The 25,524-nt window shown below is 35.4% G+C and overlaps 1 protein-coding gene across 1 annotated transcript; it reads left to right on the top strand.

Annotated features, from left to right (window-relative positions):
* The first annotated feature begins 1,943 nt into the window (after window positions 1–1,943).
* adgrl4 (adhesion G protein-coupled receptor L4) lies at window positions 1,944–24,102 on the top strand. Its single transcript, XM_087783590.1, has 16 exons — window positions 1,944–2,099; window positions 2,278–2,427; window positions 11,830–11,979; window positions 12,511–12,660; window positions 12,988–13,058; window positions 14,329–14,502; window positions 15,954–16,137; window positions 16,268–16,381; window positions 16,476–16,675; window positions 19,033–19,212; window positions 20,622–20,825; window positions 20,897–21,117; window positions 22,282–22,348; window positions 22,415–22,506; window positions 23,602–23,770; window positions 23,846–24,102. Exons 1-16 carry the CDS (start codon window positions 2,054–2,056, stop codon window positions 23,906–23,908), a joined length of 2,235 nt encoding a protein of 744 aa, XP_087639716.1. The 5' UTR covers window positions 1,944–2,053; the 3' UTR covers window positions 23,909–24,102.
* The last annotated feature ends 1,422 nt before the right edge of the window (window positions 24,103–25,524 follow it).

Here is a 25,524-nt window from a genome sequence, read left to right as displayed (position 1 = left end):
AAAGTATTTTTTTCTATAAAAGTGAATTATTTCTATCATGGTAATTACACCTAATAAGGGGTAAATAAAAAGAAGCTAGTTTACATTTTTTTTCAGCGTTAACTCCTTAATATCATGTTATTGAGAGAAGAATATACTGTAGTCACAATGAACAAGGTGTGTGTTAGTACTTTATGATAGTTAATACGCAGTTAATTTCCTGTTAATACAAGTATAAATAATTAGCTTATTAATAGTTAATAGTAATGTGTTCCCCATTCTAAGGTGTTACCAAAAAGTTCAGTAAATGTTGATAAAAGTTGATGGAAAAGTTCAGACATGTTCGTAATTCCAGCCCATTTTGTACCATTTTTTAAGTAAAAATTCAAACTTTATTTCATGTAAATGTGCTTTTCACAAAGTAAAGCGAAGTTTCGAAGCTGATTCCCAAAAACCGAAGACAGTGTCTTTGTTGAATATTTTATGTTGAACTTGACGATGACAACTTGACGATGAAATTCCGATGGTGATAACTCTTAGTAAAACATCCCTGACATGTAGCCTTCATGACAATCGTTACACCAGATATTTCCAATGCTAAATGTGCGTACAAGTACACATTCACTACATTTATGTATCAGTTGTTATTCATATATTTGTAATAAAAGTTTCAAGTCATGAAGCTTTGTGAAGCCTCATCATCAAAACTCAGTTGGTGGCGTCCTAAGAATTTCTAATTCAATTTTTTTCCAACATAATATTATATAGAGCTGTGTTGTGTAACTGAGGAGACTCCAACATATTCTCCAGATTAATGATGCAATAATTCGACATATTGATCTTCCACATCACAAGTAGGAACAGAAGATGTTGAGATGATTAAACAAATGCAAAATGAACAAACACCTACTTTTCTACTCACCCTCATGTCCACTAAGAGTTGGGATTATTTTCAGAGTAATCTGTTCCTTTTTAGAGTTATAGACAAAAATGTTTGTTCATTTTAATGTAGCGACTGCAGCTCAGTTGTCTTCATCTTCGTCCATAAAGACACCTAAAAAAACATCCAAATACCTCCATACTGCTCGTCTGTAACGTCCGTCTTGTATTGTATTTTCTTGTCTTAAAGTCTATATTTTTTGTTTGTTTTTAGCAGATGATCCCAGTCTCAAATAACTTATCTTAAAAAAATACTTTTTAATTTTCGTCAAAACAAAATCTCATGTTGAGCAGTATGGAGGTATTTGGATGTTTTTAAGTGTCAAAGATGAAGACCAAGACCACTGAGCTGCAGTCGCTACATTAAAATGAACAAACATTTTTGTCTATAACTGTAAAAAGAATGGATCACACTGGAATTAATCCCAACCCTTAGTCGACATGAGGGTGAGTAGAAAATGAGAATTATCGCTTTAAACATTTAAAAAGTTACATTTTGTGATTTCAAACACATGGACATACCTTAAATATGAGCCTAAACAATACTCTAATTTGATTATAAGGATAGTTTCTCTATGTTGTATTGATCTATAATGCTTCATCTATAATGTTGGGGTATGCAACACAAGTTCAATTTAGGTAACACCAAATATTCAAGATGAAATACAAGTAGGTGTAAGATTGAGATGAAATAATTTCTATTGATAACAAATATCATGGTGGACATATCACTTGGAACGTGTTGAGGGTCCAGGAAAGATACAGAAGAATGTGAACGTGTCCAGTCACTTGCGGAAGGGAGGGATCATCCTTCTGAAATCAGTCCGCATTGTTTGCGGGCCTTGTTTTTGTCGGCCTAGTAAACCAATTTATTTATTTGTATTTTATTTACAGTCCCGAGTTCAACAAAAGCTTAAAGACTGACTTGAAAACAGTTGACATTTTCTGCAGTAAAAGAGTGTAAAACAGGTGAAGGAGTCCGACTCTGTTTTTTTTTTTGAACACAGCAGATTAAGAACCAAGACCGGAAGGGCCAGGTTTAGAGAAACAGGAAGTGTGATGCGAGGAAGTGGACGGCGTCAGCAGCCGGCCCACTGCCCTCCGAGCTAAAAGCCAAAAGCAGTACCGAGGCAACATGGACTCTTTGCTCAAGTCTCCGATGAAACTAGTACTTTTAACAGGTACGTGACGACGTTTGATGCTTTTCTAAATGAGACGGAATGATAAGAATTGTTGTTGTTCAATAGAATCAGTGTTAAGGTTTAAAAAAAAAAGATTGAAACTTAAATATAGAACGCGTTACATCCAAACAGTTGTTGTCAAACGAAGTATTGACGGATGTTTTTTTGGGCTCCGCAGCATGGCTCTCCAGTCTGATGGACCCATGCAGCTTCTCTGACATTTGTGATTCGTGCCACCAACTCGCGGCGTGTAAAACTCTCAATGGGTCAAAGGAGGCCTGCTTCTGTAACCATGGATACACCGGAGACGGGACAACGTTTTGCAACGGTAGGTGCTCGGATGTGATTACGAGTATTTAACTTTTCTGCGTTAATATCATTAATATCCGAGTGAACCAATTGCAAGCTTTGATTTAAATTAAAAAACATTCAGGTTTTGGGGCTTCTTCATTCGGTTATATTTAGTTTATATTCATATTTAATATCGTTTTAAGAATATTAAGATGCAATGAATATTGTACAAGGATATCATTTTCATCCATATTGTGCATTGATCGTACAATGGTTAAGTTAAGATGTCATATATAAAACATTAAAGGAATTATAGGAGTCTTTTTTTATATGTTTGTAATCTTTTTTTATCTGGAATGAAAGATTCGGAATACAACACAAAAGGAAAATCTTTATCACATTAGACGTATAAAACGTACCTTTGTTGGTCTGACATTTATATACGTGTATATATTTATACATTTTCATTGTAAAAATGAAATCAATTGAGTCAAATAAGAATTTCTTTGATGATTTAACATCTCTAGAAATAATAATTCTGAATCTACTCAGATATTAAATATATCGACATAAATTTGTTGCAAATTGTTGATTGACTGAAGTAAAAATATCCAATAATCACATTTAAAAAAGAACAGACGTACAATCCATTGAAAGCATTTTGCCTTCATTTCTTTCTTTAATCCCAATATGTTTGCGTTGCATTTATTTTAACAATACTATTTAATACTCCAGGGATAAAACCATTCATTTTTTTGGGGGGGGGCCTTCAGATCACCGTGACCCTGAGATGGAGTTATCTCAGGGTCAAGGTGACACTAAAATGTGTTTTTGGTATCCCTTGTGTCGTCTCCGGTTCAAGGTCAACAACCTCCACCACTGCATATGTATTTATAGAAGCCAGTGAGGTCGTTCACCTTGACCCAGAGACAACACAAGGGATACCACAAAAGTATTTGTTTATGTGCCTTTAGGTCACGTTGACCCAGAGATAACACAAAGTTTAACTAAGTATCTGTTCACTCCAGGTGCCTTTAAAACCATATTGGAAACCATAAAGAAATGCAGTTAAAGTACTGCACTGCTCGCAGCAGGAGGCCGTCAACACTGAGTCTGGCTCTGCTCGAGGTTCCTGCCTTCTTAAAGACATTTTTCATCGCCACTGTCGCACTGTGATTCACTCTGTCGATTTCCTGGGATCTGGTTTCATTTTCTGCAATATATTCATATTGAAACTGAACTGTCTTGAGACAACTTTATTACACTTTTAACCCTTGTGTAATGTCAGGTTCAAGGTGACCTTAAAACAAACGTATTTGTGGAAGCCAGGATGGTCATTTACCTTGACCCAGAGAAAACAATAGGGTTGAATTAAATTAAATTTAACTTGGATTTTATTCTTTTATCTCATCACATTTTGAGGATAGTTAATAGTTTCTACAATTTATTTATATTTGAACAGCCTCTAAGAATGGGCCTTGCTTCAACAATGGGTCTTTGATTATTCCTCCTCTAGAGATCGACCGAAAAGACGATTGAACTTCCATGAGATTTTTCTCACCAAATATTAAAGGGCGACTAATGTGAAAACTCCAACTCTCCTGACTCCTGGCGAACAAGAGGTTACGAGAGCGGAATGATGGAAAAATGGCTTCACTCCTTCTCCAGCAAGCAGTAATCACGCCCCGCTTTGTTTATACAATGAGACCCTTGGGATGGAGAGTTTATGGTTTGATGACGAGCAGTGACAAACCTTGATGTTTTGACCAATCACAGCAGAGTGGATGTGTTTATGGTAAACAAGACACTAAAGCTTAACAGGGATAATAAAAACAAGAAAAGTGTCCAATAGTCAGTGCTTCACTCCTAATTTGTTTAACCATGAGCCCAAAAAGGGATCGGTTACAGTCCTGGCTTCAACTTTTTAATTTTCTTGTGCGACACTTGTTTGTTATTTTTGTCCTGCCTGCCAGCCGCCTCATTGAGAGTTAATTACTGAGAAAACAACGTGAAAAAAAGATATCTTCAGCACACAGCTGTAACATTTTTAATGGCCTCATTGCCTCTCAGCCAGCATTGTTCCCGCTGTTTTGTTTCTGCGCTGTTTAGAATTCCTCAAACCCTTTTTGGCTTCCTGAACCAAACCGTGTAAATCTAAATGTGAGCGCTGTGTAAACACGGAGCGAGCGAGTTTCAAACCCAAATCACAATGAGCCGGAGGGGGTGATGGAGGTTTCACTCCTGACACCGGCCACGCCGTTCAATTTGATGGAGGGCGAATGAGCTCAGATGGTGCTTCCTCTTTGACCAGATAACAGATGGATTTCAGTACCGGGTCAGAACACCATGACTGTGGCAAAGTAATAGAGAGGGGGGGAAAAAAAGATCATAAATCATCAGATCTGTCAAAGTCGCTAAAGCAGGTGATGGAAGAAAACGACAAAGACTTTAGTACTAGTTTTACCTCGACTACTTTTTCAACTTATTAATGATTGTGTGAATGCTTAAGGCATTTAGAAATTCTTTTAACTTTAAAAACACTTTAGTCTACTGACTTCTACTAATACTACTACTAATAATTCTACTACTGATTTTACTAATTCTACTTATACTGCTTTTACTACTTATACTTAGTTTTACTACTACTTTTACTTCTACATTTTACTACTTATACCTCTACTTCTACTAATCATACTTATACTACTCATTCTACTACTACTTCTAATTGTACTACTAATTCTAATATTAATTCTACTTATACCTTTACTATTAATTCTTCTTATAGTTTTACTGCTAATTCTACTACCGCTTCCATTACTGATAATTATATTACTAATTCTACTACTAATTCTACTTATACTTTTACAACTAATTGTAGGTCTCCTTCTACTACTACTTCTATACTCCCACTCCTGCTACTACTACAAGTACTACTTCTTCTACTCCCACTACTCCTACTACCCCTTCTACTTCTGCTTCAAAATCAACTACTTTTTTCATTCGTCTTCCTTATCTTTTTTTTCCTTCGCAACATTTTTCAGTTTGTTTCAATGTTTTCACATCAGTCTTTCTTCTTTATGCATCATTTCAACTGTTTATATTGTTACTTTGAATACTAATTCAATACTTTCAAGCATTTCAGTTTAGGTTCAGCATTCACACTGTATTTTCTTCTGGAAATGCTAATTTTCTAATTACTATTGGTTTGTTGTTGAAGTAGAATTCAGATTTAAACCAAGCGGGTCAAAACTCCCCAGAATAAAAATGCTCTTTAATAATAATAACAGAAGATGATTAACAAGTTATTGTGGAAATGAAAGTATAGTTTAATAAATAAAAACAATATATATTTGGATTATGTGCTTGCAATGATACTGTGGTTCAAAACCCCAGGTCCGGTGGCCAGTACCAGTCCATGAACCATTTGTTACCAGGAAATAAATAATAATTCATATAATTTCCTATGATGGTCTGAAGGGTGTTTAGTTTTTAAAAAAATATGGTATTTTCGTATGAGCTACATTAGCATTAGTTATGGTCTGATGAAGCTTCATGAAGCAATGACATGTTGTTTAGAGGTCAGTAGGTCATTTTTACTGGTGCTATCTGTAGGTTGGTCCGTGATTATGACTATGTGCTGTAAAAAAAAGGTTGGATGCCCCTGATGTGATGGACTGAGAGGGAGGTGAAGAGAAGAGTGCAGGCAGGGTGGAATAGTTGGTTAAAAGTGATGGAAGTGATCTGTAAAAGGTAAAGGTCTATGGATCAGCGAGGTATTAGTTACCAAGATGAAGAGAAGGATTTATTTTTTCTTCTAATTTCTGATATTTTGATTATTAATGTAGAAAATGTGTTTTTTGTTTTATTTTGCCTGTAAACTAGTAAACACTTATCATATGAGCTCATCTTATTGCAGTAACACCAGGCTAGTGTTCCTATAGATTCAGCATTTCATGAGAGGTATTTTTTAATGCACAAGACTGTTTTAAAGGGTTACATTACACTGAGAAAAAATAGATCATAAATGAGTATATTAGAGACACATCTCATTTTTCGGAACTTAAAGTTATGGAGGTCAGACTCGCAGCGTTTGGACACATCATTGATAAGGTAAGGTAAGGTAAGGTAAAACTTTATTGATCCCTCAGGAGGTCTCCTTTGGGAAATTGTTTAAATAGAGATAGAGATAGATTGATAGAGAAAGTCTACAGGTTTGACGAAGAATGTTAGAAACTGACATTGAAGGAGAAAAGCAAGAAGATAATGCAGTTCATGGATGTAATAGTGGAGAACAAAAAAAATGTTTGTTCATTTTAATGTAGGGACTGGAGCTCAGTTGTCTTCGTCTTCATCTTCGTCCAAAAAGATACTTAAATACATCCAAATAACTACATACTGCTCGTCTGTAAATAATTCTGTAGCGTTTAAGATAGCTTCCAGCAAAGTTTCTCAGTCTTTGAGCTCCAGCCTGGGATCTTCAGCTACAAACAAACTTAAGATACAACTAAGAACAATTTCTCATGTTGAGGCTTCAATACAAGAGGGACGTTACAGACGAGCAGTATGGAGGTATTTGGATGTTTTAAGTGTCTTTTTGGAAGAAGATGAAGACAACTGAGCTCCAGTTGCTACATTAAAATGAACAAAACATTTTGTCCATAACTCTAAAAAGAGACAGATTACTCTGAAAATAATCCCGACTCTTAGTCGACATGGGATTTAAATTTTGGGTGAACTATGACTTGAAGAGGATCAGGATTACTAGGAATAAACAGGATAAAGGAGACTGCCTTGATGTGGCAACCTGATGGAAAGTTAAATAATGTTTAATAGTCTTAGTTGGATTGTTTTCCCTCATAAATAGATTTCTCAATTTTGGCACCTATATCTACTAATGATCCGACGAAGCTTCATGAAACAGTGTCATTATTTTCAGAGTCCACTAGATGGCGGTCTCTGCACTATTTTCCTTTGTTTTGAACAACTGATCTAATGAAACATCCTTTTTGATGATGGCGCCACCTACTGACCTCTAAACAACATGACACTGTTTCATGAAGCTTCATCAGATCCATCACTATGCGTAGCTATTGCAACGCTAAACAAAACTCTTGGAAAAAAACAACAACTTATAATGTAATTTTTTCCATTATTTTTCTTTAAACAAAAGATCTACCTTCCTTTCGTTTTCTCCTTCTGGAACATGAAAGTCACGGTGCGTGTTTGTTCCCCATAAACAGCTTCCAAGTGTCCCAAGCGTTCATGAGGCATTTCCCTTTTGAACAAAAACCTCGTCCCTCATCACAACAGAGGATTTCCCTTGCCGGACAGTCCGGGTCCACAGGAGAGGAAGAGCCATGTGTCCATCCTACCTTGATAAGAAAAAAACAAGTCTCCGCAGGTCATTTCCAGCAAAGACAGAGGCAGAAAGAGGTGTTTAAAATAAAGCGGGGGCAGCATTTTTTTTTTTACTGCGGCATCCGCATCTGGTTGGTTTTGTGAAGAACCTGAAACGTAGACAAACAAGTGGGCGATCACAAGTGTTAACGTTGAAACGAAACACAGAGGAAACCTCAATCAAACAAACTGAAGGTCGGGTCAAACGGTCGGTGAATTGACTGTAATTGTAACAGACATCAATATTTGACTTAACCTGCTCACTTTCGCACACATGCTAAATTAAATATGACTGTTTGTTAGCGTGAAGACAAAGTTGTCAACACAACAACGAAGGGATGAAGGAGATAATTAAGTTCATACTTTTGTCTGTCATGTAGCAAGATCTTGGTTATATAAAGAAATAAGATTTGATTTGAATTGTTGGTGAACACTTTAGAATGGAAAACATATTTACTATTGATAAGCCATTATTTATATTTATATATACATACATACATACATACATATATATATATATGTATATATATATACATATATATATATATATATGAACCTTGAAGAACTAACTCAAACCTTGCTCATTGAGATTATTTTTGCAGTTAATAGCATGAAAATAAGTTTTTCAAGCTGAACGCCAACTTAATTGCTGTTTATTAACAAGTAATAAAGAAGTAATAAAAGATCAATTTTAGTGAAAACTATCTTCTCTTTATTTACTCCTTATTATGTAAGGAGAATGAGACAATTCATTCAGCATTCATACTACTTTCTCTTTAAAGGTAAATACCAGTTAAAAGAAATATAATCAAAATCAGAATAATCATTAGCATCCATTAAATACTCAAAAATAAGTATTTCTAATTGAATACTAATGGTAATTATGATGCTTTTAATTCCTGAGGATTAGTGTTTTCCCTAGTAGGAAAATAAACCATTTTTTAATGTTTAATACTGAATTAAGTTGCAGATATTGAACATATTTACAATTACAAATACTTATTTAGAAATGTAATTATTTATTTTTTAGTCTTTATAGTTTTTTATTATTTTTGTAATGTATTATTCTTTTAGCTACTGAGAAATATTCATGTTTTTAATATTTAAGTTAGTAATTTATATTTGTAGAGCGCTTTCTAATGGTTGTGTTCCACAAAATGTTTGTGGTGCTGATACTTTCCTGTAAACTGAATATACATCTTTTTCAATTTTTAATTACCGATTGTGGGAGAGGACACTTTAATCTATGAATATCTCATTCTGACCTGGATCCGAAATAAACATGAATAAAATAGATGAAAATCTGCTTTACTATACCTTTGCTTTAACCTACCAATTCAATGAAACCTGCCTTCATTTTCAAACTGAGAGTGCCATCTAGTGGCCTTTCAAAATGAAGACACTGTATCATGATACAGTTTCATAAGGGCCCCATCCACACATCGCACTCTGTGAATATTCATGTGACACATTTAACTCCTTTTTTGTCGGCATCTTGTTTTAAGTTGTGTTTGTTTCTTGTTCAATCCTGACACAGTGGAGTTCCAGTGTCAGTCTTTTGAAAACGATCTATTGTTGCTCCAAGACTACACAACATGGGGAATTATTCACATCTTCAATAGTCCATCGTGACTCAGCCAAAAGCAATTAATTGTGTAACCAGAACTTCAAATATCCAATCAAATCTTAGCTTAGAGATGTGGCTGACGAGTTTTTAATCCACTAGGGTACTGAAAAGTAAAGGCACCGGGACAGATCCCTGAGGAGCCCCCCTAATATCAACTGTTGTTTGATAAAGCGACTGCGTTGATAACCACCAAGTGTTGAAAGAGATTGAATTAAAACAGATTTGGCTCGGAGTAAGATTTTAATTTTCCCAGTGGACATTTTTTCCTAAATTGATTTCTCAATAAAAAAAATTAAATTAAAACACACATTAGGAAAAGCCTATTTTTATCTGCCAATTTCAGGGGAACAACATGTCCACATCCAAATTTGGCTTCCATTCAGTTGAGCTGCTAATAAATATGATTTAAATGAAATATATTTATTTGTGTAAATATAAAAGTCTGTACACTTGCTTCTTGAAAGAAGTTGTACTTCATGAAGCCATCCAATTACAAGGCCACAAAAGGAATAATCTGTTGAAGTTTTTAAATCGATAAAGATGCATGAAAGCAAGCATTTATATCCGAGGAGCACTCGAACAGCTGTGTCCTTCAACACTAAGCCTCCTTGTCTCTATGACAGAGAAACACAGAAATCCCTCAGCAAGTGGTAAAACAATCCAGGGGTTAACGATCATTTCAATCTGGTTTAACATGTTTCGCTTATATATCGTCGAGCATCACTCGCACCGGAGGTTATAGACTTGTTTTTGTTTTCATGTTTATGCATCAGTTCCCGCAGTATGAACAAATAGAACGTTAGACGAGAATAATTACCCATAAATCCAGAGTAAAGACTGGGATTCTTTGACGACGTTGTCATTTACTACTCTCTACCTTTCACTGTTGATGACGCAAATATGACATGAACGTTGAAGAATTAAGCTTGTATGATTTATTGTCCTAATACAAAGTAGACAGGATTTAAGTTTGGGCTTAAATAGGATATTCAACGGCAAACTTTATTGAACAAAAAGTCTTATAGTGTCGGATCGAAAGGTAGGGAGACTGTTTCATGACGCTTCAATATCAAGTATCTTTAATTTATGGTTCAATTGCATCAAAAATGTCACTTCTTCATTCCACTTATTTTTTCTGCCACAGATACTGTAGTTCAGTGATGGGTTGATGTCGCTTTCGTGAAACAGCTTTGTATAAGAAACTGTATTATGATGCATTTTGAAAGGCCACTAGATGGCACTCTGCTTTATAATCCTTGGCTGTATTGATGGTCTGATGAAGCTTCATGAAACTGTCATTATGTTCAGAGTCCACAAGATGGCGGTCTCTGCACTATTTTACTTTATTTTCAACAACTGTTCTAATGAAACATCACATCAGGTTAAACTGATGGCGCCACCTACTGACCTCTAAACAACATGACACTGTTTCATGAAGCTTCATCAGACCATCACTACTCATCACTGGTGTAAATCCATATTTTTAAATACAAGTTTGGTGTCTAGTTTTTCTAGTGTTTTTACGAGGGGTCCATCAAATATGTGACGTTTATTTCAACAAGGATGTGTATAATTACCAAAATTTTTTTTGATTAGGACTAAGGAACGTAGAAGTTATAATGATTAGTGCTATTAGTTATAGTAGTTGTTGTAGTAGTAGTGACAAGTATATATGTGCCTAATTGTTATACAACTTATTCATGTTTTGTTTGGGTTTTTTTTTTTAATTGATTAGTATTCATTCAGCACTTTGGAAATTGTATTAGCTTAAATTGTTTGATATTCATGAAATTTATATTTTTAATTTTGAAATAGTACATGTAGCATGTAGTACATAAAGGTTTTTTTTAGGACTGTATAAAGTAGAAGCTATAATGATTTGTATTGTGTTTAGTCACAGTATAGTGACAGGTAGTGATGGTCTGATGAATCTTCATGAAACAGTGTCATGTTGTTCAGAGGTCAGTAGGTGGCGCCATCAGTTTAATAAATGATGTTTCATTAGAAAAGTTGTTCAAAACAAAGAAAAATAGTGCAGAGACCTCCATCTATTTGACTCTGAGAATAATGACGCTGTTTCATGAAGCTTCATGAAGCTTGTTTGTTTTTGTTAATTAAATGTAACATATTCATGTTTTCGTTTCGTTTTTATAAACCTGTGATATGCATTATATGTTCTATAAAGAGTTTAAACCAGATCAGTTGTTACATTTCGACACATGGAAGTTTAAACAACATATTTATCACACTAAATTATACAACATTCTAATCCAGTTTAATTCACGCCTTTGTGAGAATAAATAGAATGTATTCTATTAACTATTGGTGCCAGATGGATCTTCAAAATATATTCAATGAGCAGTTTTATATTTGCATGAATCTCATTTTCTATTTTTTTTTTTCTTCTCGCCACAGACGACAACGAGTGCCAGAATGTGACAAATATCTGCGGGGACAAAGGGAACTGCACCAACACAGCGGGGGGCTACTACTGCACATGCGTGTCCGGCTACACGTCGACCGGACGCGACAAGTTCCAGCCCAACGATGGGACATATTGCCTCGGTAAAAAATAAGAAAAAAAAAAGCTCCTCCTGAAGGAGAAGTTTGTATGTTTCTAATAAGAAAAGATGGACGCCTCAGTTCCAAGCAGGTTGGAGATTTAGTGGATTTGACTGTCACATCATTTAGCACACTGTTGTTCGAGCCGGTGAGCGGTCTGGAACTATTTTCTCTTTCACTGAACTGTAGTGGATAAACATGTTGGAGGTGATTTGTCCTCAGGCCTTTTCGCTTTCCTTCCCATCTGCTCGTGTGTGGAAACAAAAAAAAATGCGACTCCATTCTCACCAGAAACACACACACATACAAATGGAGTTTCCCTGGCAAGGGGCTCAAATTTAATTCAAAATTAAAAGGTTATTTCAGGGGGAAAATAGAATATTCTGTGCAACATGTTTGCAAGAATTGCAATCGCAGATTTGTAAAAAAAAAACGTCAGTTGGATTGGAGTGTTTGTTGCGAGTCATGGGTTTTAATGAACTAATTAAATGAAAAAAAAAAAGGTTTTTATTTCATCTTCAAATTGGCTCGCAGACGTTGACGAATGTGAGGACGGACAGGCGTGTGGCCCCAACGCTCGCTGCCATAATACGAATGGATCTTTCTATTGCACCTGTCAGCGTGATTACATCCCAACTTCAGGCACTAAGCACTTTCATCCACAGAGAGGTGTAAGATGTAAAGGTCAGTATCAGAAGTACCACTCACACACACACACACACACTCAACCACACATACACACAAAGCCAAACATTTCCTCTCCATGTGAGTCAGACTTTCTTTTTTTTTTTTTCTTTTTAAAGCCACGTCCTTCACACATCATCCACAATTATCCTGTTCTCTCTTACACCGCAATCAGAAACACATTTGTAAAGTCAAAACACGTTTTCAAAAATCGTTCCCCTTTTGCATGTGTGTCCACATCTAAAAAAAAAAATGATGTATGTTTGGAACATCATGTGGTCAGACGCACGCCGAGTCAAACACTTCTGTCTCCTTTAATTCCTCCAGAAAACCCTCAAAAGTACTGCCATGACAACAACGGGTGCATCACACAGACCGTCAACAAAACACTCGAATATGTGAGTAGATTTTTCGATCCTGACTTACTGCCAAACGACTTAGCTGGGATGACACTGCCATCTGTCGGAGGGACTGAGAACGCAACAGTTTTGTTAAAATTAGATTGAATTGGATACAAAGTGATTTTTACAAGAATTCTAAATATATACTGTATATACATTTGAGTATAAAAAAATTAAACCGACAAGTCCACAATTCAGCCAATACTTAATTAAATTTCACCCAAAAATCTAGATCCATTGTTTTGTGTGTGTATACATTTTTTTCTATAATACATGTATACATATAAAGAAAAGAAAATATTTGACAAATACAGTATATATAAGATATAATTATATTTTTAAATGAAGGAAAATGTAAGACTTTAAGGGGATAATAATGGAATATTTGCTTCTTAAAATGGATTCACATTTAAAAAATATATATATTTAATGGGTAATGGAATGAGTTTCGATGAAATTTTGTATTATATATTCTATACTTGGACACTTAAAATGCCTGATGAGTTGCACATACAATTCGTACCTTATATATATTTTTTAATTTTCGCTCATTACGGTATTACTAATAACATTGTAGCCATTATCTTTGTTTTCTCTGATTTTAAATCAAACTATACTTGTAATATAACTTGAGATCGTCCCTTCAATGACAATCATAATGTTCAATATTGGCCTCTCGAGTCAACAGAAATACTATAATTATTATTATAATTTCATCAGAGGGCATTTATTACTTTAATTTGGGGGGAAAAAAATGCTAAAATTAGATCTTATTTAAACTATAACTAAGGTCAATGAAAAACAGGAATATATCACCATGTTTACAAAACCAGAGCCACTTTGTAATAAATGTAGTAATAATATTAAGAGTTGTAATAGTAATAATAGTTACAACAGTAATAGTTTAATTTGAGGAAATAAATTCGAAAATTAGATCTTGTTTAAACTATTAATAAAGTTTATATAGGGTAAAAACTAGTGATGGTCTGATGAAGCTTCATGAAGCATTGTCATTATTTTCAGAGTCCACTAGATGGCGGTCTCTGCACCATTTTCCTTTGTTTTGAACAACTGTTCTATTGAAACATCATTTTTTAACTGATGGCGCCACCTACTGACCTCTAAACATGACTCTTTTTTAACGAGGCTTCATCAGACCAGCACTTCTGAAAAACAGGAGGAATATATCACATTTTTTGACAAAACCAGCGTAACTTTGTTTAGTCACTGTCCGAAATGACCCGTAACATTTTCCACCGCGTTCCAGATGAGGAACCTGACGGAGCCCGAGAGTCTGCTGAGGGAGCTGGCGGAGCGAACGTCTGGAGAACTCACCTCGGTGGAAGTGATCGCATATGTGGAGGCCTTGAGTCGGTCGGCGCAGGCCGCCGCAGAAAATGATTTCACAGTCAAAGCATCTGTCGTCAACTCAACTCTCAGAGTAATCTCCGCTCATCAATCTTGCTGCCCACTCCACCGGTCGCCTCACATGCAAATATGCTTTCATCTGCTGGGAAAAGAGAGAGGGATGAAAAACGGCTCGGAGTGCAGGTCGTCACACCGCTTCCATTGTTTGAATGTGGAACAGTGACCGGGAGTGCAGAGTTAGTCCAGAGTTAAGGTTTAATGGCGTTGAGAAGGAGGACACAGGTGCAGAAGTGCTTCAGACACAACTTTTAGCAGGAGGTCTGGAGAGTAAAAGTACAGCAATACTGCAGCGCTGGCTGCAAGTCTGTGAACTATAAGTTGTCTCGCAGTTTTTCAAAAGTAATTATAAGCATCTTTATTTGCTATACTGTTTACGCTATATTGTTTTAATAAAAATATATTGATTCCTCCACGTTGCTCTATAAATCACATCTGACAGATAAATAATGCAGCAAGAGAAAAACTTTTATTCAACTTATGATCCAATCTGAAGGATCAAAGAGCACATGAAGCAATTTAAAGTGTATAAGAGAAACATGATTTGAACAAAAAGTTGAAGATAATTAAGATTTAACATTTAAATTTAAAGGGGCCAGAATTAATTAACAAAAATATTTAAATATTTGTATAAGGTTTTATGATTAAAAAAACAAAAAACATTAAATAATGAATGAATAGATGGATGGTGAATGGAATTAGATTAGAATATATAAGATTAGATTGATGGATGGATGGATTGGGTGGTTGGATGGATGGATGGATGAATTACATTAGATTATATAAAATTAGATGGATAAATGGATGGTTTGGATTGGGTGGGTGGATGGATGGATGGATGGATGGAATTCGATTAGATTAGATTGTGTTGGTGGGTGGGTGGATGGTTGGATGGAGGATGGATGGATGGATTGATGGATTAGACTAGAAAAGATTGGATTTGGTGGTTGGATGGATGGATGGATAGAAAGTTGGATTTGAATGGATGACTAATTGGATGGAGGGAGAAGAAGTTAAATGGATCGATGGATCGATGGACGGACGGACGGACGGGCGGGCGGACGGACGGATGGATGGATGGATGGTTGGATGAATAGAGGGTTAGATGGATGGATGGATGATAAATGGATAGGTGGGTGGATTGGTGGATATAGAGTTGGATGGACCGATGGTTAGATGGATGGATGATGGATGGATGGATGGATGGAGGGAGGGAGGGAAAGGTTAATGGATTGAGACCCTCATTTTGCAATTGGGCGAAAAGAGTTATGGATGGATTGATGTGGTGATGAATGTAAAAAGGGATGAGTTCAAAGGAGGGAACGATGGAAGATAAAAGTAGAAAATAATCCAAACATGTTTCCCTCCAAGAATAAACTGACTGTTAAGAGTTTAGTCGTTGAGAAAGTGAAACGATGAAAAACAGCCGAAACACGTCACGAACTAAAGAGTCGACTTCTTCCACAGAACCTGGTGAAGGCTGCGAACAACTTGGTGGAGAAGGACGAGCTGACGTCCTGGAGCCGGATCAAAGCCACGCAGAGAGAGCAGACCATCACCAAGCTGCTGCACTCGGTGGAAGAAAGCGCTCTGACGCTGGCCAGAAACCTTAAAACGCCGACCGAGGTGGAAATCAAAGCCGCACAAATGGGTAAGATAAACATCAACACATGCTGGTGCGACGCTTAATTTATTCCCCACCCGCTCTCTACGGCCCCTTCTTCTTTTTTTTATTTTTTGGACGAGTATCATTCGCGTAACTCTGTGATTCTCAATGTCAGAAATGAAACTCCTCGTCCTCGACTCCGGAAGAACTAACGCCAAAGTATCGGCCGACATGGGAGGCGACCGGATGACTTTGAGTCCCAAACAAACGGCGAAGGAAGAGAGGAACGGTAGGAGCGTGAACCACTTCCTGTGCGATCTGAAAAAAAAGTCCCGCTGCTCCACCTGCCAGCGTTCCGTTGTTAATCTTTGTCCCTTCGTCAGGGAGCGTGTCCGTGGTGTTCCTGCGATATGACAGCCTGGCTGACATCCTGAAGCCGAGCGCTGACCCCGGTGTCACGGACTACTCGCGCTACGCCGGATCAGGGGAAATCACTGTCAACTCCCAGGTCTTCGCGGCGGCGGTCCAACCTGCTGACGTGTACCGGCTCGACCATGTCACCTTCACCCTGCGACACGTCCAGGTACAAACTGCACACACCCTTGGACATCAGGGGGAGGAACAACTTTTTTTTTTTTGCAAACTATTGACAAAAGTTAGCTCTTGAATCCGAACCTGCTTGTTTTACACATATACATGTATACAACTCTGCTTAAAAATCACCAAAATTCATTCGTTTTCTGTGCCGTTTGATCCCTTATGAGGGCCTGGGGTCTATCGCAGTTTTTTCGGTCGAGAGGCAGGGGACACCCTGGACAGGAAGCCAGTCTGTCGCAGGACACACAAAGACACACAACCATTCACGCACACACACTCATACCTACAGACAACTTCCCCAAGTTCAAAATCAACCTCTGTATGTTTTTGGACCGTGGGAGGAAACCGGAGTGCCCGGAGTAAACCAACACAACACGGGGGGGGGGGGGGGACGGACATACAAACTCCAAGTTGGCGCCATGCCGACCTGGAAGAGAACCGGCAACCTTCTTGCTCGTGCTAAACTTTGCGCCGCGTCACCAAAATGTCTCGCCATTTCCATTAGATATTCTATATATTTTTTAAAAGATGGTGAAAACGCATTAAGCTTTTATACATGTTTTAATAAAGTGTTAATAAAGTAAATGTGAGTTTAGTAGTGGCAGCTGCAGGTTCAGGCACCACTAGATGGCACTCTTGTCAAGAAACGTTAACAATGGAGACCTAGGAGCGGAACTAACAAATGTCCACCAGATGGCAGCAGAGAGTCCAAATCACAAGTAATCCAAATAACTCAAAAGAATAATAATACAATCAAATAATAATTTCATTAGTGTCTTGTGTCGTTTATAGAGTTGCAATGCTAAAAATAAAATTAAAATAAAGATGGGCCCAGATATATTTTGTAATTTTTCCTGTACTTTTGGAATAAGATACAATTTTAATTTACAGTTCAATTCTGACGACACAAATAAAACGGCTACAAATGTCCTCAAACTGAGTACAATCTCTGAGTCCGAGTCCAAATAAAAAATAATCTAAATCAAGTCAAAAAACCGACACACGGGCCACTAAAACAAAAGAACAAAGAGATTCAATGAACCTAAAACTCACCAAAACCAAGGATCTAAAAGCGCTGATGAAAACTAGAGCCAGGAAAGTTCCAGAGAATCACAAACCACGACCAGAAATGGAGCGATAGTCGGATAAACTAGTTCAATACTGTGCCACAAGTTGACATCAGTTCCTGGTGATTCCCAGGAATAAGAAGATGATCGTTGATCATCAGCAGCTGTGCGTCGTTAGCTGGTCCAGCAACACTAGACAGGAAACAAAGGAGCAGCAGGGAATGAGTTAACAAAATAAAATATTACAAAAGGAAATCTATCACTATCTGGAAATGCATGATGTCGTACGGACAATTATTTTTTAAATGTGACTTGCTTACAAATGTATGAGAAAGAGTGTTGTTTTTTTGTGCTACTCATTTTATGGCTTTGAGCGATTTTCATCATTCGATAAAGAAACATGTTGTTACCTTATGTATATGGTAGCATGTTGTTAGCTAACTTGATGTTAGCATTAACTGATAATTATCAACATGTAAAGCAAAGTACAACAATGAATATTTTCACAAAAGGATGTTTCTAATATGATTTGTTTTATGTTTAATCTATTCAATATATTTATGTAATTCAAACCATAATTAGACAATAATATAATAAACTATAGTTGAAAATACAACCTAAATATTACTGATCGTCTGATGAAGCTTCATGAAGCAGTGCCATTATTTTCAGAGTCCACTAGATGGCGGTCTCTGCACTATTTTCCTTTGTTTTGAACAACTGTTCTAATGAAACATCATTTTTAAACTGATGACGCCACCTACTGACCTCCGAACAACATAACACTGTCTCATGAAGCTTCATCACTATTAAATTGTGTTTAAATTGTGTGCAATTTTAACGCGAACCAAATAAATCTAGCAAAAAACATTTGACGAGGCTAGCATTGCTAATTAAAGCGTTATACTGCAGAAAATAGTAACAATAGCAACACGGAAAAATAACAAAACAAAAAGGACATACGATAACAAGTCAATGCTAGTAACCAATTTGCTAGCTTAGCACCTAGCAACTCTACAAATTATAGATTTAAAAAGGTTTTTCTTATCATTTCTATTTTATACAAAGATGTGTAAACGGTTTTCTCACTTGTATTGTTGATTAAAATGCAATTTAAATAACTAATATGATGTTTATGAATAAGTGTTTGTCAAGTTTTTTCCGCAGCCACAAACTTCTATCTGAACCTGCAAATTCAGCTCCTGGTGTTTGTATGAGCTTGGCTGCACAGGAAAACTAATAATAAAAAAACATTTCATCTTGGTATCCCCCGAAGCCCATAGACACTAAAGCTGATGTGACAAAGTGTGTGTTCTGGGAGTACACACCGGACAGGCTGCAGGGTCGCTGGGCCACCGAGGGCTGCAAGACTGTGCATGTCAGCAGCAACGCAACCAGCTGCTCCTGCAACCACCTCACACACTTCGCCGTCCTCATGTCTTCTGGACAAGCTAACGTGAGTGATCGACATTTTATTTAAAATTTAAATTCAGGTGTCGCTTTGTTTAAACAAGGAAATTAAATAATCAAACATATAATTTTATGATGAAGATATATTAATGTTTATATTTTGTAAAAAGAGACAATAGAAATGTTTAATTTTAATTAAATTATAAAAATAAAATAAAAACCATTAAAACTCTGAAATTGTAGTGAATGTACATTTATTTCTGTTTTACCTATTCATTGTAAAGTAATGCTTTATTCTGATTTTTTTTTTATTTCATTATTTGTCATCCCTCACTTTACTGTAAATATATTCTTAATTAAAAAAAATGTTTTTAATTAAACAAATAAATCGCATCATTATCCACCTGGTGGTGGAAGCTGAACATTGCAGGAAACAAATTATGTCTTTTGAAATCGAAATGTATCGATCATTTTATTTTCAACAATTATGAGTTTAAATAAAAGAAAACAGAAATCAACAGAAGAAAAAAACTTTAAATTAGATTTTTAAAAATCGATTTGATTTGATTTTTATTTGATACATCATTATTTTTCCCACGTTTTTCATTTTTTATTTTATTAGTAAGCAGTTCACAACAAAAAGATTAAACATACATAAAAGTCACATTAAGACATACAGTACAGATATTAAGATAGCAATTGTTACAAATTATAACAAATAAAATAAAACGAAAAATTATGAGAATTTAATAAAAACTCAAGTTGAATTAAATATATATATATATATTATATATATTATATATTATATAATATTCTTCTTGCAATGTTCAGCTTCCACCACCAGGTGGATATTGATGTATTCTTTTATTTAAATAATGTTTTTTTTAATGAGAAGTCTATTGACAATAAAGTTATAGATGAAACATTTTATAAATAAAAATGCAATAACAGCAATAAAGCATTTAATGTATGATGAGTTTACACTTTTTTTGGTAACACAGAAATACATTTAGTTTAGTTCTTATTATAATAGTCAGTTTAATTTCTTCTTTTATAATTAAAGTTAAAAACGTGTGTTGTCTCTTTGGTGACCTTTATAAGCTGTAACTTTGTCACCATAAAAATATATCTTTGTGTATTTAATTTCCTTGAAAACCTGCCAACACTACAGTAAAGTAAAAACGTGTAGGAGGTTGTTATAAAGACTAATAATATTATTTTAATATATTATATTATATAGTTATTGTATGTTTTATGAAATAGTCCGACTGCTGTGGGTAGAAATGAGCGACAGAATTGAATTATATTCATTGATCATCTCTGAAATCATCTCTTTAACATAACTTTATTTAAAACCTATTTGTACACAACGATCTTTCAGTGTCATTATCTAAGTTAAAATAATCCTAAATGAATCCGCATTCATAGCTTCCTTGTTAACCCTTGGTTCCCCAGCTGGCGGCCCACAACAACATCCTGACCCGGATCACGCAGCTGGGGATGATCATCTCCCTCATCTGTCTGTCCATGTGCATCTTCACCTTCTGGTTCTTCAGCGAGATCCAGAGCACCAGGACCACCATCCACAAGAACCTGTGCTGCAGCCTCTTCATGGCCGAGTTCATCTTCCTGGTGGGGATCAACATGAACACGCACAAGGTGCTCCATCACGACCCCCGACCTCGCTTTTTGACCCCTCACATGTTGACCTTTCGTTTTCCTCCCTTCAGCTGTTCTGCTCTGTCATCGCGGGCCTGCTGCACTACTTCTTCCTGGCCGCCTTCGCCTGGATGTGCATCGAGGGGATCCACCTGTACCTCATCGTGGTGGGCGTCATCTACAACAAGGGCTTCCTGCATCGCAACTTCTACATCTTCGGCTACGGCAGCCCCGCCGTGGTGGTGACCATCTCGGCCACGCTGGGCTCCAGATACTACGGCACGGATCAAGCGTGAGCGTTTAGAAGATTTGAAAAAAACAACAACATCGGCATCAACACCAGAGTCATTAATCTTTTAAGTGATTTTTTTTAGACTTGAATTTTTAATGCGACCCTGGATACAAACTTGTGTGGAGTTAACTTTTATTCTATTCATCTTCACAGTTCAAATGAGACTTTAAATCTTCTCCCTCGCAAAATATTTAAAGTAAATTAAAAATTAGGCTATATTAGACAAATATAGAGAAAATAAAATGAGTTTTTTCCAATTAGCACTTATACAAAAAGTATCGTTTGTGGTTTAGAAAGTGTTTAAAGTACATTTTATGGTAGTTGATGATCTGATGAAGCTTCATGAAACAGTGTCATGTTGTTTAGAGGTCAGTAGGTGGCGCCATCAGTTTAAAAAGTATGTTTCATTAGCTTCAACAGTTGTTCAAAACAAATGAAAATAGTGCAGAGACCGCCATCTAGTGGAGTCTGAAAATAATGACACTGTTTCATGAGGCTTCATCAGACCATCAGTAGATTCTGGCATCTGGTTGAATTGACATCTAGATACTCTGGTTTCCTCCCTCAAAACTGCGATGAATTTCAGCCTAGAAATGAAGATTAATTATTTTAAAATATATATACATAAATATGATTATAATAAGGACAATGGGAATGATTGCAAGACAATAACATGTTTATCTGTAAGGAAAGTTATGTCTACGTGTGTTAAGATGATTTTATTTGACAAGGAAAAATAAGTTAGCAGTAGTTTAGAAATATTCAGTGCTTGCTTGATGTTCGTGGCCTGAAAATAAACCCATAAATGATAAATTTGAGGTTCAAAAGTGTCTCTTAATAGAGATATCGCGCTGTAAATATAATGTTTTTTTTAAGAAAAATAAGTCGAAAATTCGTTTTTTTAAGATATTTTAAATGCCTTAAAGTTGGAAATCGAGTCATGGAAGAATGAAAAAAACAAGATTAATTATCTGATATTAGTTTTAGTTTAGTTTTTAGTTTTAACACTTACAATGGAAACGCAAATAAAGCAAGAACGAAGTAACTTCAACATAATAAATGATCTTATACGATTCTTTTTTCATCTTGATTCTGCATATTCAGCTTTGACAATCATTTTTAATTGTATTGACTTTTCTGTTATTATTTTGTTATTTCTCTCAGGTGTTGGCTCAGCACGGAAAATCACTTCATCTGGAGTTTCATTGGACCTGCATGTTTGATCATCCTCGTGAGTTGAATTATAAATAAATAAATAAATAAATACAATTGAAAAAACTATATGAATCTATTTCAGGTGAATCTGTTGACGTTTGGCGTGATCATCTTCAAAGTTTACCGGCACACGGCGGTGAAAAAGCCTGAAATAAGTCACTACGAAAACATCAGGTATGACACGATGACGTCACTTTTTGCTTTAAAAGTTTTACCTTACTTTACCTTTTTACTGTCATGTTGCGTTGAGACAATAAGATGTGCTGCACTGCCTCCCAGTGGCCACTGAGCAGCACTACACCACCAACAGCAAAACTACCATTATCGAATCAACACAGTCACTATTAATAATAATATTATTGATGGTAAATACTTTTAACACGCAGGAATAAATTCATGGACATTGTTTATTAATTGTATACAGGGTTTGTAGTTGTACTGAGACGTGTTTTATAAAAAAAAGTATAGTAGTAGTAGTAGGAGTAGTTGTAATAGTAGTTGTGTTGTCATTGTTATTATATAAGTACTAGTAGTAGTAGAAGTATTGTAATTGTCATTATTATTATCAGTAGTGATAGTAGTAATAATAGTAGTTTTGTCATTGTTTTTATTATTAATAGTAGTAGTAGTAGTAGAAGTATTGTATTTTTTTTTTATATATTTTTTTAGAATCCCTTATTAGTCCTATTATTAGTAGTAGTAGTAGTAATAGTAGTAGTATTGTAATTGTTATTAGTAATAACAGTAGTAGTATAAGTATTGTAATTGTTATTATTGTTATTATTAGTAGTAGTAGTACTATTGTCATTGTTATTAGTAATAGTAATAGTAGTAGCATTGTAAATGTAAGTAGTAGTAGTAGTAGTAGTAGTAGTAGTAGAAGTATTGTAATTGTTATTAGTAGTAGTAGTAATAGTAGTAGAAGTATTGTAATTGTTATTATTAATAGTAGTAGTAGTATTAATAGTAGTAGTATTGTAATTGTTACTAGTAATAGTAGTAGTAGTAGAAGTATTGTAATTGTTATTAGTAGTAGTAGTAATAGTAGTAGAAGTAAGAACACCACCTAATCCCTAGTATTTGTATATTTCATTGAAATATTTTCATTAGTGTTTGAGCTATTTTAATGACAGACACATCAGATAATTTGTTTTAAATAACAATAAATAAATAAAACATAGAGACTATTCAAAAAGTAGATTCTTTCTCATCAATGAACAATGAACAGTAACAAATATTTGTATTTCTAAGGATGTTTCTCCTCCTCAGGTCTTGTGCTCGTGGAGCTCTGGCTCTGCTGTTCGTTCTGGGAGCGACTTGGGCGTTCGGCGTTCTTCACATCCTGAAGGAGACGACCCTCACGGCCTACCTGTTCACCATCACCAACGCCTTCCAAGGGATGTTCATCTTCATCTTCCTGTGTGTGCTGTCCAGAAGGGTAAAGCCATCCCTCTTCATCTGGCCTCATCACTCCACATCAACCTGACAGCTTGTTTTTTTCTCCCACCTCCAGATCCAGGAAGAATACTACCGCCTGTTCAAGAACGTGCCGTGTTGCTTCGAGTGTCTCCGATGATTTCATGCAGCTTTTGCCGTCAAACAAACGCTCGTCTCTTCCTGTCGTCAAACATTCTTCTTCTGCTCACACTCTCACCAAACACTCTAATACTTCCTTTGATACAGCAATGTTTGTCTCTCAGATAACTGTGTTGTATTTTGCTTTCCGTGTGTTTTAACCATAAATTATTGCAATAAACTCAGTAAACTGCTGCACATTTGTTCTGTATTGTTAATTATAGTCAACATATTTGTCTATTAATTTCATCACTTGTTTTCTTTTAACAGGTTTGGATTTTCAAATATGTTCTTTTTTAAAAGAAGATTGTGAGAATAAAGTTACATGTATCGCCATTTAGATATATTTTAAGGATCCAAACCTTAAAGTCTGTCTCTAAATATTATTATAATGTGTTTTTAGCTGTGTGGTACGACAGTAAAGAAGTCGTAGAAAATACTTTATTACGAGATTGAAGAAAAAAATAAAATAAAATAAAAATAAAAATAAAAATAAAAATAAAAATAAAAAAATATTAAAAATAATGTAAAAATATTATTTTATTTTATTTTTTTGCCCTTATACCAAAGGTAAGGTAAAATTGTTTTTTACCAATAGCCAGCAATTTTTCATAAACAATAAAAAATAATACATAAAAAATAAAATAAGAAGAAGAACATAAAGAGGAAGAACAAGATGACACAATCTAAGTCTAAAGACAAAGACAAAGAACATAGGTCAAGGAAAGAAAAACAACAAAGACAAAGGATACAAAGACTAACATAGAACAGAACATCCAGATACTTTCACTCCACTCCTGCCCCCGAACTCAGAATTGTACAATTTAATAGCCCGAGGGATGAATGAGTCCCTGAGTAAATTAATATATATTATATTCATTTATTATATTCATTTATTCGTGTTTGTGGTACTTTCGTAATTAAGTTGACTTAGTGAATAATATGCACTTGATAATAATCATAGCTTTATATTTACATTCTTAACAACACTTACAATCCTATTTCTATTTTGGCGAGACTTACCTCCAACAAGAGAGTGAAGACCAACACCGCTACCTAGTGGACAAAGATGGGTACAACATTTTGATTTTGCAAAACACTCCATTAGCTCCATTAGTAGAATCAATAAAGAATCCAAAAAAATGTGTGGCAATTCGCAAGAGTCAAATGAACAATAATAATATTATTTAAAATCCACTTGTCTTTGCGAATTTAAATCAACCACAATCCAGGTTTGAAACAAACAAAAAATATATATTTATTTAATTTAATCATAACTCACTAGTTTATATGTTCAAACATAGTCAGATAATTATTATTTAAAAAATTTGATTCTCAAAATTCTTTTTTTTTTTAATGTGCTACACGTTTGAACCAGAGGAGGCGCCAGAGATGTTTAAAACAACTGTATCCCTTTCTTGTAAACGTGAGAGAGAAACACAAATGTCTGAAGTAAAAAGTAAACTTTGATTGTTGATACAAATCGTTCAACATATTTGTGACACATTACAGATAAATATTTACTTTTGTCAACAGCATGAATCATGAAAAATGATGACTTAAAAAGGCAGTTTTTTTTTAAACTCTTTTCAAATATTTATATGAAGCTGGAGGAAT

The sequence above is a fragment of the Callionymus lyra genome, chromosome 2 (genome assembly GCF_982586985.1).
Source record: "Callionymus lyra chromosome 2, fCalLyr1.hap1.1, whole genome shotgun sequence".
Classification (NCBI taxonomy): domain Eukaryota; kingdom Metazoa; phylum Chordata; class Actinopteri; order Syngnathiformes; family Callionymidae; genus Callionymus; species Callionymus lyra.
The sequence above is the reverse complement of the archived record's forward strand: the minus strand, read 5'-3'. Positions and strand labels throughout refer to the sequence as shown.